This window comes from Linepithema humile, chromosome 5 (assembly GCF_040581485.1).
Source record: "Linepithema humile isolate Giens D197 chromosome 5, Lhum_UNIL_v1.0, whole genome shotgun sequence".
NCBI classification, from domain to species: domain Eukaryota; kingdom Metazoa; phylum Arthropoda; class Insecta; order Hymenoptera; family Formicidae; genus Linepithema; species Linepithema humile.
In genome coordinates this window covers 29,510,637-29,524,711 of record NC_090132.1, presented here as the reverse complement: position 1 = coordinate 29,524,711, position 14,075 = coordinate 29,510,637, and the positions used below count along the sequence as shown (strand labels likewise).

At 39.0% G+C, this 14,075-nt stretch overlaps 2 protein-coding genes across 3 annotated transcripts in view; one reads left to right on the top strand and one right to left on the bottom strand.

The window, feature by feature from the left end:
* The window catches only part of slow (slowdown), a 48,514-nt gene that overhangs the window by 18,002 nt on the left and 16,437 nt on the right, over positions 1-14,075 (top strand). The window contains exon 2 of the mRNA XM_067356072.1: positions 12,396-13,400. Within this exon, the coding sequence (XP_067212173.1) occupies positions 12,940-13,400 (461 nt within the window). The 5' untranslated portion in view covers positions 12,396-12,939. The remainder of the gene's footprint in view (positions 1-12,395; positions 13,401-14,075) is intronic.
* On the bottom strand, positions 3,833-8,268 carry LOC105676047 (uncharacterized). 2 transcript variants are annotated; one of them, XM_067355965.1, is made up of 3 exons: positions 7,113-7,636; positions 6,157-6,259; positions 3,833-4,851 (listed from the first exon to the last, which is right to left on the bottom strand). In XM_067355965.1, the coding sequence occupies exons 1-3, from the start codon at positions 7,124-7,126 to the stop codon at positions 4,423-4,425; spliced, it is 546 nt and encodes a 181-aa protein (XP_067212066.1). In that variant the 5' UTR covers positions 7,127-7,636; the 3' UTR covers positions 3,833-4,422. The 2 variants fall into 2 exon arrangements, with proteins under 2 accessions (XP_067212066.1, XP_012229055.1); XM_012373632.2 differs by lacking the exon at positions 7,113-7,636 and adding an exon at positions 7,652-8,268 and having other exon boundaries at positions 3,834-4,851.

Genomic DNA, 14,075 nt, shown 5'->3' with positions numbered 1-14,075 from the left:
ATAAAATCGCGTTCTTGGTTCGCGACATACAATTTTAGCGGTCCTTTATGTGTACATTTATCAGTGTGGTTCTTTGCAATAACTTTTTAGTGGACTAAAAATGAGTAAAAATGTATGGATTCGAAAATATATGAATTTATTCGCGAATAAATGGTTTTAATAGCAAAGGAATATCTTTGTAGCAGCTTTAAGTTAAATTATTGAAAATTGAATCAAGTTTTTTACCATAGATTTAACATTAATTAATTTCAATTGTTAGACATTATTATATGTGAAGCGATAAATGCTGCGTAATTATGTGCAAATGTGAAATGTTATTATAAATTAGTAAGCTTAACAAAAATTCAATTGAATTTATTAAATTATTAAATTAATGTATTAACTAATTATAGAAAAATTACTGAACAGAAAACGGATTGTGATGCTTAGCGATAGGGGTCGCGGAACGAAAGACGTGTGATAGCGAGCGACAGAGAACTTAACTGAAAAACATTGAAAATGCTAGCTGCACGCGTTTCGACGTGCAGGAAACATCTTTGTGAAGCATTCATTGAGAGAAAATACGACTTGCGATTACAACGAACCGTGTAGATAACTGCGCAAATTTTCACTGCGGATCACTCGATTACTAGAATGCTGCAAAGACTCTATTACAGGAGAGACTTGTAACACTCTTCAATCTTCCCGCCTTTCCGAGTCGCAGCTTCCGAAATACCATCTTAGAATCCTACTGTCGCAGTCAGGCAAACGGAACGGAAAGGGAGAGACTGAAGCGATACGATGCCTACAAATCAGACTATCTCGGAGCGAATCCCCACATAATTGGGCAAGACGATAACGACACCGCGGTCCACGCAGCAGCCCCGATTTCGGATATTCCGCACGTTGCATCTATTACTTTCTGCCATCTTTAGCCGTATTCAACCGACACCACATACCTCCTCGGTCGCATCCTGATCGCGTGCACCAGCAGCTCCGCCGATGCCTGTCACAGCTTCCTATATTCTCTCTCTTTCTCTCTCCCTCTGCACCCTCTCGCGCCACTTTTCTTTGTGAACCCGGCCGAGTTGGCAGCGACAGCCGAGACGTCGTCCGTTGCGCCCGTTGTCGTCTTTATCGTCGTCGTTCTACGTATCACGCGACGCACTGCCTCAACGTTCTTATATATTCCTCCTGCTCTGCTAAGAGCACTCGAGAGATGCACTCGTAAAAGCACACCGCTATGCACGCGCAAACATACTCGCACCCTCGCTCGACCCCGACCGGGACTTCTACCACTACTGGCAGAGAAGTCCGCTTTTCTCCCTTGGCCCGGGCGTCGAGGCGTCGATACGGCGTCGACGACGCTTGCGCGCCGCCCCCGATCCACCCTTTCCCACCCCGGACACTTTCGCGGCGCATTCGAGGCTGCGACCCTGCCGTCGCGACGCTGAGCGCCCCGCGCGTACGCCGTCATCACGGCGAATTCGCTCGCAAATCTTGGCGCAGCGAGAAAACCGGTGATTTCGGGATTGTCACACGCGCGAGCGGAAAGAGTCGTTCGCGGAAATCGTCGGATCGGTATTCTCAGGGCTGTCCTCGACAGAATGTCTTCGTGACATTTTCTTATCGATCCTCGGTTCCACGAGTCCGCTGCCTTCGACGTTTCCGCCTCGCTACACTTCGCAGATTCGACTTATCAGATTTCTGTGTCGAAGAACATTTAAATTGCGATGCAGGAAGTTTCAAACTTAACCAACTCTTAAATATTACTAAATATAGAGTAGAATGCGATAATTATATTATAATTCTTCGCGAAATAAAAAAACAATCCAAGGAGCAGAGAAACCGATGATAACGAAAAGTATTAAAAAATGCACATTAATTTATATAATTCTTACATCAATGAGTAATCAAGCAGTTTGAGCGATTTAATAAAATTATCTACCGAGAGATTATTTTACGTGTTAGTTTGTTAAAATGATTATTTTTCCTGTATAAATAAAATGCCAATAATTTTGTGCAGATATCGGCTTTTTATACAAATTTAATCAATTAGCCTCTTCATTGATTATCCTTAAATGCGCTCATCAAGCTGTCTCCGTTAATTTATTCGTACCGTTTTGATTAAAGTCGGAAAAACGACGATCATTCTCATGAGATGGTACGATGTTACGTACGCTATTAATTCCAGCAGTACGTTAATTCCAGCAGATAGAACTTTAAATTAGGTCTTTAGGCAGTTCATCAGAGAATTTTCTTCGGCGTCACGTAGGGTAATTATTTAAAGCGAGACAGGAAAACTGGAACTTCGCATATTAATGCAGCCGCCTTCGTGATAATTTTAGCTTATTCATTTCTCCTGGCCGTGTGCTTCGATTTGAATTGTTAATCCACTCGACCGTAAACTATTTTTTACGGAGTACTCTGCTATTCGTACGCGTTCGAGTTCTTAATTAAAGCCGAATACGTAATGAGAATTTTTCTTTCACAAATATCAAGATTGGATTCTTGAGTTTTTAAATTATCCACTTGAATAACGTTATTCGTACCGATAATGGAATGCTTTTTAATAACGTATGTATGCTGAATTACTAATTAATATAATATTAATCGTCGTTGTATTTCAACCTCGTGAAATGCTTTCAACAAAATGCGATTCTTTGGTGAAACATTTTGCCATAATAAAAATTTCTGGACATCTGAAATATTTTCTTTTTGCAAATGCAATATTTAAAAATTCTGAATGTTATATATATGCGTATTCATATTAATACATTTTTTGTAACGATGATTTCTTTATTCTTCTTGTTCCTTCGTAAGATTTGAAAAATCGAAACTAAAGAAAATAATGATTGAGATAAGAAAATATATCTCTTATAATGATATGTAACACGTTTTGTGAAATTTAAAGCAATTATATGACATGTTACACAAGTGTTATATCCCGTTGAATCCCTAGAATAACCCGCAACGAGCGCAGCTGATGTCAGTGACGCAGCCTGCTACTGAATGATTAAATTTGGCACAGTTACCTTCCATTCTGCTCAACGACGCACACGTTCCATGCGTTCACTCATTCTGAAACCGCGGGCATTGTGCCGCTCAAATTGGCACATCTCTGATACGAAAGTTCTGCAACATTTCATTGTTACTTGGGTTGTGCCAACGAGCGCTTTTCCGCGATACACCACTCGCGCGACAGCTTAGGGAAAGACGTTTTTAGACGTTCCATCATTTCAATTGGACGAAAGCGTCTTTGCTCCGCTTACAAATTTAGGTTTGAGAACACTGAGAATTTGTTTCTCTTATTGATATACGAATTACAAGTACACACTATACGTAAAATATTTCTAACAAAAAAAAAAAAAAGAAAATGTATAAATATTCACTAAAATATTATATATAATATCTGTAGTTTTAATCATTAAAAATTTTTAAGTCGTTGATACTTTAAAGTTCTGTTGAAAGAAAATTAGTTCTAGATTAATTTCATTCATAAATGAAAGGAACTGCCTGAAGAACTTGGAATACTTCGACTCTAGATGTTCTTACGTAGCTAACTTTTATTGATTCTTAGTTGCTCAATAAAGAACTCAATACAATGACAATTTCAAAAATGATTAATCTCATGATGATCTCTTTGCAAAAAAATTTTATCAAATAATCTTGCTCTTGAAAGTATACGAAGAATATAAAGAAATGAATAGAATAAGACGTGACCTTCCTCATGAGAATGTTTGAGTCTAGAAGTCGGGAAAAATGCATTTTGCTTGAGTGGATGAAGATTGTAGTAATTAACGGGAAAAATGGCTTTGAAGAAATAAAAAGGTAATCATATTTGCAGATTTTTTAATGCAAGCTTTTATCATAAAGCGACTCAGCAATTGACCTACAATATAAGTATCTTTATCCGCGCAATTGTCATTATTTCATAAAAATTGTCGACGACTTATGATTATAATAAGACATTATTTAATTTTCGTAAACCAAATTAATTGTTAAATTAATGAAAATATATTATTTTGTTTCGCAAAACATATTTATGTATTACATATCATTGTATTTTTGTTTGTGTGCAACAATGAAAACACCAATCAGCAAAATTAAAAACTTTTTAATACCGCTCTTAAATTTCATTGAATAAAACACTTCAATGAATTTTCACAGAATTCAATTAATTAATCAATTAATTAAATTCTGCAAAAAAGCGTAAAATACGATATTTTTTACATATTTTTACGCGTAAGTTGAATTTAAAAGAGCAACATATCTCTTGCAAAAGAAATTTTTATGTCAAGAGGAAAGATACATTATATATTTACCCAATTATTTTAGAGAATGTAATATTACGTCGACGACACGACGACGATCACGACGATTATGAGATTTGTACAGAGACAAGGACAGCGGTTGAGAGCACGATAATTTTAGCGCGACGTATCAATGGCTTCCTTGAGTGTTGCCGTTCGGAATGGCAACCTTGTTCGGATATCTTCCGTAGACCCGGCCGCTTCTGGTGACTCTATAGTGAATCTGCGGCACGGTTTGGATCATGGATAGCGCGCTGGACATGTGCGGACCGTCGCCGGTGCACAGCCGTTTCGCCCGACGTATGCTGATGGTTTTGTGCTTGTGCAGTTGCGCCAGACTGTGTCGTTTTTGTTGCTTCAAAATCATCGCGGACGGTATTTTCTGATTGATCGTCAAGCCGGCGATGCGCCTTCTCAGCAACCTCAAAGGCGAGGCCGCCAGAATCGCCCTGGTGATGCGACTTCGCCAACGCCACAAGAAAACGGCCGTCGCGAACCAGGCGAACCACGGACGAGCTTTGGGATCCGGAGCTGGCTGCTTCGACCAGAGAAATAACATCTGAGAACAAGTATATGAATGTTTAATAGACTCTTTGATATTGAGAAGAAATCAAAGAGGAAAATCGGCACAGCGCAATATGCTTTTAAAGCACATCGACGAAATAAATTGTTGTAAAATCAAAATTGCATCACTAACGATATTATTTTACAATAACTGGCAATTTCTTTATATTAATTGTGATGTGACATTTTGCCTAGGTATAAAATTTAACGAGCACGTTAAATGCTTTAAGCCTGTAAAAGTTGTTAAGGTGATCTTTTCATGGTGAATCGATTTGACCTTTTACATAAAGGACAAAATGGTAATCTTTCATTAAACGATAGGAATCAGTGTAAATTTGGAGCGCAAGTTACGATGACGACCGACACGTGATATCATAATGGTAATTAAGGTCATGGATTATTTTAAAAGATAACAAAGAGAGCTAACGAATGGATGAATATATTGCTAATTGAAACGATAGGATATGTTCCGGCTAATATCTTTTTAATTGAATTAATGTATAAGATTTTTCAGTAATACCGATAAATGTATTTATATTTGCTGAGAGAATATGTTTCGTATTATTATTTTATATTAATTCGATATTTTTTAATTTGAGATTAATCAACAAAATTCCAAAGAGGTCCATAAAACTTGGCATGTTAAAAATCAATTATTATGATGTATTTTTATATATTAAAAGAGATCAGTCTATCGAAAAGTATCAAAATTAATTTAAAAATATATCACGACGGATATTGTCAATTTATTAATAATAAAACAAATTTGATGTTGATTCGAGCTATAAATATATCATCGCGAATTTCCTCATAGAATCATGTGATAGAGAAAAAGGTCGAAGCAAGTGATTGTTAAAATAATGTCGCGGTGTTTGAAGCCGACAGGTGATTTGTACGACCTCTCACTGACATTGGTTTCAAGATCGCACAAGAAACCATCGTGCAGCCGGACGATCGATTTCACGGCCGTCGTAGCTTTTCAAGGCTGTGCACCTTGAGATCCACGTGTGGATCCCAGGTAATTCGCTTAGAGCCCCTACGTCTCAAACACGTTCACTCGTGTTGGGCAGCGTTTCGACTTTTATGGCTCCGCGACATCTCCGTCGTCGTCGTAACCTTCACTCTTTCTTTCTCTCTCTCTCTCTCTCTCTCTCTCTCTCTCTCTCTCTCTCTCTCTCTCTCTCTCTCTCTCTCTCTCTCTTTCTCTCTCTCTCTCTTCTTTCCACCGGAGTGACCCATTTGGCAGAGACCTCCGGGGTGAATTTCGCATTGGTCGCACGTTTTTACTGTCAGGACTGACCTTATAGATCCACTCGCTGGCGTTCTGCCTGACACTGGGGGGTGGATCGACTATCCGAAACATAGAACGGCCGTGAACACTGATTCGTAGAATTTGACAGTACCTGGAATTACAACGATAACGATCTTAAAAAGAGTCCTCGAATTATCATCAAATTATCGCGTCTTTTCATTTTGCTTTTTGATTCGATTCAGTTTCGATCCTTGGAATAAAATAGCTTATAGAAGAACAAATTGGCAAAGTAGGATTAATATGGCTTGAGAATAGAAAGCAAATGTGAATATCGACAAATGTACAGACATATATCCAGAAAGAGAGAGAGAGAGAGAGAGAGAGAGAGAGAGAGAGAGAGAGAGAGAAAAGGAAAAGAATGAAAGAGGGAAACGAAATATTAAGCTGTTAATACATAAATCAATAAAAATCAATAATTCAGTACACAGTTGCTCTTGACTGCAGTGGCTTAAATAGATATAAAAGTAAAGATTCAGTTTTCAGCAAAAATAGTGTCGTGCATTAATCGTGCAAAATTAAAAGGACAATTTTTTGACGATCGCATGTTATCGCATTAAATGCTTTAATTGCGAGACGGAAGAGCAGACAGGAAAAAAGTGCTTGAAGATGAATAAATACATTTGTTGATATGTAAAGTCGCACGTTACGTGTCTAAGTTACACGATGGAAAAATCCATGTTTATCAGGAGCGCATTTAGCGCATCAGCGAAAATCGGTTGAAAAGTGCGAAGGAGGTCAAGTGACGCCGGAAAAATACATTTTAGATGTCTCGCTATGATGTCAAGGCGAGTACGCTACGCGTTTCCGCGAGGCAGTTGGAAAATATGGTATTCCGGATGCAAATGCATAACGACGTCTCACGGATCGTTCGTTAAAATATGCGGAGGTGGTTTATGCGGAGGGACGTTTCGAGGAAACGCTTATTGAACCGGAAGGACATGTACACTGTGATCCGCATTTACGTCGCGCATGTAACAGTGACGCATCTACTCTTGACTGTTTCTGATGTAATGTGTTCTATGATTTGGTTTGAAATGTGCACTGCGCCTTAAATTTCCCTAATTTTTCCTTTACAGATTTCCTGAAAAATTCAAAGTTTCTTGTTATAGGAAAAATTTGAAGTAAACTTCTAAAATAAAATCCAGTTGACTCTAATCAAGAGTAAACAAGTCCAAACTAAACTAGAAAATAACATTTCATTCTAGTCTCCGTTCATAAGTTTGATTTGCAAAAATCATGTTTCAAGCAATTATAATTTAGAGTATTGAGATGTCTTTGTTAAAAAGAAATTTGATCTAAATTATTCACTGGATCCATATTTGAAAGGAAGTGTCTTGAGCAAGTAGGCATATAAATTTTATAAGACATTTTTAAAAATCCGAGATAGTAACAAACAAGTGTTGGTGAATTGCTTATTCTAATTGTGCAACAAAACAGATTTAATTAAATGATATTTAATATCAATGCTATATCCCACATATACCTTGATGTCTACAATCACTCTGAGTCTTCCACCTAATATATCTTCTTGATCTCCACCCTAGAAATTCACATTCACTGCTGACGCAGTGGCGCTCACGCTCGTTCGTCGTCTTGTGATGGTGATGTAATGACGCGGGCGGGATTGTTGACGCCGGTTCTCAGACCGAATGAGGATGCCTGAACGGCGACAAGGCTAACCAGGAAGCTGTCACTGACGCTGACAGCTCTTCACGATGGAGAGAGTCCTTTTCCGACTGCGCGATAATTTCACATATCCTTTGGTTTTGGACTTTCCGCCGTCCTCCGTGGAAATGAGATTGCGACGAATTCGGTCGTTTTGCTTACGCGGAAAAATTCTATCAAAAATACGAGTAAATAGGCTACAAAAAGTTGTAAAATAACATATGAAGCGGAGCGGAAGAGCGCGAGAATTTAGACAAAGGATGGCGTCGCTCTCGGACGATTGTCTGACGTTGGTCCGCAAGTGTGGCAATTAGTCGATTGTGACAAGCGGAATATAGCCAAATTCATTGCAATTAGTGTTAAAAAATTTCTGAAATAATAAAACATAAACTATACTTTTCAATTTTATGCATAGGAGCAAAAAATTTAAAAAATATGTCGGCATTATTACTTTTTTTAAATTTTAATTACGTTTAATTATAAAAAAATATTTTGGATATTTTTCAAAAAATTTTTATGTCACGGAAAATAAATCAAAATACATTTCTTTGCATTAGAAAAAAATAATAAACAAATAAAATAAAAAGACAAATGGTAGATCCAATGTATGTAAATCCTAAATTTGTGTGTAATTTTCAATAAACAAATTTTATTTGCCTTTTATTTAAATAGAAAATAAAATAGCGAAAATATTTAAAAAGCGTGTAAAAAGCATTTAAAAGTTATTACCAATATTATTTTTTAATGTATTGGTTATTGGCTTGCGGGATAGGTAAAAATAAAATAAACTGCATTTTACAAAATTTTTCTACAGAATATAAAGCTAGTGCATCGATCTTGTTACGTAACTAAATAACAACTAGAAGTGGATATCAATTCACATCTCCAATACAATGTCAACTTCAGACTTTTGATCAGCCGTTATATAATCCTTTTATACGTATAAATAGAAACTTGAGCAAAAATGTTCTCTCATCTGAAATGAATGTTACGTAAATGCAATTAAATTATATTAAGATTCTATTATTTATTATATTATTTAAATAATCAAATAAATATGCATATAAGTTTTTTATCTCACACGTACTTCAAGGAAAATACTTATATCTTTGAATTATTTCCACTTCAGCATAACGAAGAAAATATTTCCTTCGTCAAGATAGGAACTCCACCTACTTTAGCCTTGCCACCCTTTCCCTACCTACTGCTCTCCCGTGACGTCACGGGATCGTGTCAGTAGGTCACAGCCTGGACTGGATACGTGACCTGAGTGTGGTGTATGTGCTCGTGTTTGCGTCATGCATCGGGTGTACGAGAATTAGAGAGCATTAGGGACTGCGTACAGAAATAATACTTTGCCTATCGTGCATCGAGGAAACAATCGATGTCGCTTTGAAAAATGGATAGCAATATTGGCATTTCGATGTGTTTATTTACTTTGCCAATAACTGGATTATCCCTCTTCGCAATTCGCGATTTATATTTATCACGAGAGTTGCACTTCGTTATGATACATCATCCATCATTGATATGCATGCCTCGAGACATAAGGATTACGACTCGCGAAATCATTTATTATGAAATTTACGTTCGCAGATTGCGCGATGCGCAGTTAATATGCATTAATTATAGACTAACCGTAATGGAAGGAGATTTATAGAAAATTAATTCCAAGATCCGATCAGAATAACTGCAGAATAACTGAAAGTTATAAATTAGTTATTTCTCGCAAATCACACACTACAATTTATAATAATTGTTTTTAGGTCATGTTTTTATCGTTGATTTAAAATTCGTTACATAATAGTGTAATATTTTTTTATAGTTTCAATGAGCATTATCTGAGACAGATTTGATTTATTCTTCTAAAAGTCATAATCATACAAGATAAACTCGAAAGAATCAGACTGATTTGCATGTGAAATTTACTGAAAATGGAAATATACTGCAGGTGTATTTTCTTATTTATCTTTTTTATTAACTAGCACAAAACGTGAACAACGAATTACTCTCATCCGATTAATTCTCGGTTGTGCGACTTTTTAGATGTTTTCATAGGAGAGAAGGTCAAAGTTTATGGAGTCGTTATGACCTCAGCGACTTACTGTGCGACCATTAATTTATTCTGCAACACTACACTTTGTAAAAGATATCGTTGAGAGACGCGCTTATGATTTTTTTAATGCTTTCCTTATAAGCATACTATCTAAAAGTCTGCCCGACGGAAGTTGAAACAATAGATTTCAATGATGTAAATCTTGAAATCCAAGATATTGAAACAGTTGTCTCTCGAAGTGGTAGTACTGGAAGTACTTTTCTATTGATATTGAAAATCGAAAGAATATATAGAATCGAATTTTCTTTTCTGGAGTTGAGTGTATTTGATAGACTCGAGTAACTATTAAACGTTTGTTTATCCAAAAATGTGCTGAGTGATTTGCGCGAATTTTGTAAGAAAAATATAGAATGGAGATGATTATGCATACAATGAAAATTTGATCGAGAAAAAACTTTAATTAAGGAAATTTTCGAAGTTCTGAAGAGTAAAGTTTCAGCTACGATGATTATTTTTAGATTTAGATAAGACAAGGCTTGCGTGTGGAGACTCGGTTATAACACGGAGCGCAGCCTAGAGCTAACTATGGGAATAACTAATCGTTAGCCAATGTCGTGATTGCTTACGCGCATTTCGATGAACCTGTAATTGATTGTGAGGATGAACCGGTCGTAACACCGACGAATATTATCGATAAAGTAAAATGTGCGAGTACGATAATTAATGAGACGACGTCTGCGATGTCCCGATAACGAGGCTTATCGTATGTTCCGCGGGAAGAACGACACGCAAAAGAAGAAAAGAGGCATTTTTCGCGATCGCCGCGAACTCGATTAACATTCCTACGCAGTGTCGACAGCATTAATCATAAGCGTTTCATTCGAACGCTGTATCCGAATGAAACATTGCTACGGCTTCACCTTGTCCTTCGCATTTAAATCAATACATTTGTCTGACTCTTAAATAGGAAGTGTAGAGCGGCGGGATGAAAATCGAGGGAACTTATCTTCCGAGTCCGCCTTCCGCTTCCTCTTAGATCACTTACTTTTCCTCAAGTATATTTCGTGCTCGCACACTTCGCACACGAAGCAAACCGCTTTTCCGATCTTTACTGCCATTGTGCGGCGAAGTATCGGAGAGATTACGAGCAGATGAAAAGGGTAGATCTTGCTCGTGGGAATGAGCGGTATATTATCCTGCCACATTGATTTATCTCTCCGCCGGCCGTGATACGCTTCTGTGTTTTGCGCCCCGCGCTCTCCTAATGGGCAATAACGTGACGATGATCCGCGCAATTATTCCACCTCTCTCTTTCTCCGTTCACCCTCAGCTTGCAAAGAAGCAGGCAAAAAGATAACGGAGACTTTGCAGTGGCTGCGGTTTGCAGCCACTGCACCACTGACCTTGATCTCAAGTAACGTCGCGGCCCAAGTGATTCAGGAATTGCGCAGGGAGTTCCAGCGCGCGTAACTTCCAGCTCCGGCATTGCAAAGTCGACCGTCGTGGGTCTCGAGCAATTTCCTCCGCGTAGCTGTTTTTCGATTTAGAAGAAGCGAGTATTTCAACGTGATCGTGTCTGTTATTGGAAAATAAAGAAATTATTATTTACCGATAGTTTTGTTGTATTATTTAGGTATATAATATTAAATTAGAGATCTCTAAGCTCGGAATTTTGCGGAAATTAATAATTTAGTGAATGATTATAACAATTATAAATTTTTTTTTAAATATTAAAATGTGTCTTCTTTCGTCTATATTAATTTTTATTATGTAAAGATACGTATTTTTTGTCGGTAAGATTATTTTACAAATTTTTGTTTCTTTCGTCTCGCTTTGCGATCCGCGATTAATTTTTTTTTTTATAATAATGAAGCTGTAGCATACAAGTTAGCAACAAATTATGCATAGAACTAATCATTATATCGGCGGCGTTGCGGTTTCCGATTATGACAGCAATTATCGTCGCAATGCACTTAATTACCAGTAAACCACAGGTACGCTGCTGCTTTAGCCATATTATTAAATATTTAATAATAGCCCAAAGTGTTTTCATGCTCGTGTTATTACCAAGCATTTCGTACGTTAATAAACATTTTATTCAGTTTATTAAGGCTTTTTTATTTTGCGCTTTATAATGTTTTTATTATACCTGTTTGCTGTTATATTTTATAAAATAATACTTATGCAAAAAATCTTTTTCTTTGCAACTTATTATACTATAAATTGCAATATCAATAGTTATATATTCATTCTCAGCTAATTTTTTCAGATTTTTTATATTTTTCTTTGATATAAAATTTTAACTGCAAGATTCTCGCGTACCGTGAAATTCTAATTTCAATTATACGCGAAAAGGATGATGTTTGCAACTGTAATATTTGCATTCATGCTTTTATTCCACCCTCTTTATTCATCTGGAACTTTGTTCCGGTTACAGCGGAATTTGCAAGCCCTGTGTGAATCATATACGACCCATATCCGTTTTTAAGCCGAGATACCTTTGCAGCTGGCGCAAGAGCTTTGTCCCGAATAGCGTTATCGCTATAAAGATAGCAAGAGGAACGCGGCTTTCCATGTGCAGCGGCGAGACCGCTGCGGAAGGATACGTAGGTGGTTACCGAAGGACCTGGTGGGGTATCAGGAGAACAGACGTTGCAGCACGAGAATGGAAAGGAGAAAGGGAGAAAAGGAGAGCCCGGACAGACCGGGCCACAAGCGAATGCGGTGAGTAAATGCGGCAACAGGCAGAAGAGGGAAGTCCGGCAAAATAGAGGGAGAAGGAACGAGACAGAGGAAAAGAGACTCATGGTGGGGTTGGTACCAGCAACTGAAGCACGTGGGCCCCCCGCTTCGTGTGTCTCGTTCGGTAGTGCTCTCAGTAGTGCTCTCAGCTGCCCGTGAAGGATCTCGGCACCGGATGTCCGTCGAGCTTGTTGCGCGAATTTGGCACATCCGTCGCGGCAGGGGAGGATGTGACGGCTCGTAAAGTCATCACCAGGACACCGCGCGATTGTCACAAGTACAAGACAAGGCTTCTGAAAGGCCCGACGATGGCTTCGAAATTACTGCTGGCCTGCTTGCTCGCCACGATCACAGCGAGGTCCGCTCTGTCCTCGCCGGAGGATCGGCTGTCCTCGCACAGCCGCGGAATCGTTTGGCCGGTCTGGTATCGCGACAGACTGCTTCACGCCAGGCACAGTCATCATCCGGATGATGAACGCATTGTCCGCGAGATGACCACCGCGAGGAGTTCATGGACGGTGGTGCGGCCGCAAGTATCCGCGACGGGGCTGCCGCAACAGGCGAGCTCACCGCCGCGGCATCACGTGGGGCAACGAACGCTGGAGCATAAATTCGGCGGTGCTGTGGCGATGGCGGAATACGGTAATACCAGGGCAATAGCGTACGCCGCTTACCACAGCAATCATCGGCATCAGCCGAGAGACGCCGTCACGCAAAATTATCAGCTGGTCCCGACAACCACCCCCACGTACACCAGACATCATTCGGGGTGAGTGACAGATGAGTTTCGCATTTAGAATCTAGGATGGAAAAAATTGTCAAGTGAGTTCAATAAGTTATAATTTTTTTCATCGAACGAATAAATCCACAATTGAAGGGGATAACTTCACTCGTCTTTTGAAGTAAACATTTCGAATAATTTTTGGGACAGGAAGTGCAACCGGGCGCGATTACGGGAGAAAAAGCAGTCGCATCACGGGAGGCATGTGAATAAAAGTGAATGAACCGCGACGCCTAAATATACGGGCGGCCGCTAACGTGTCGCTGAATTACTATATTTACGAGCAATGAGCGACGCGCCGCGTTCGCGCGATGATGTACGATCGAGTGCGATAGCCGACGGAATAAGGCCGGCGCGAGAGCACCGCCGTTCAAAGGCGAGCCGCGAGCCGTTTAATTAATCGACCGATTAATTATCTTGCACGTAACGCGTTCTTCTGTCGCGTACAATTATTGGGATTGTGCGCGATCGCGGATTCCTTTACGCGCATGCAAAGCTCGGGACGCACCTGTGTGCGCGCACACGCGGATTAAAAGTATCCGTATAAATCGCGCTCTCTCTGTTATCCCGGCTTGAAACTTCAAGGTGCCAATTAGCCTGCTTGGTCTGATCATACAATTTGAGTTTTGCGAAACTCCCTGCGCAGTAAGTAGCTTTAAAAAA

Coding starts and splice junctions, on each gene's coding strand:
- LOC105676047 (XM_067355965.1), bottom strand. Junction 4,852..6,156: donor CCAGCGAGTGGATCTATAAG/GTCAGTCCTGAC, acceptor ACTTGTTCTCAG/ATGTTATTTCTCTGGTCGAA.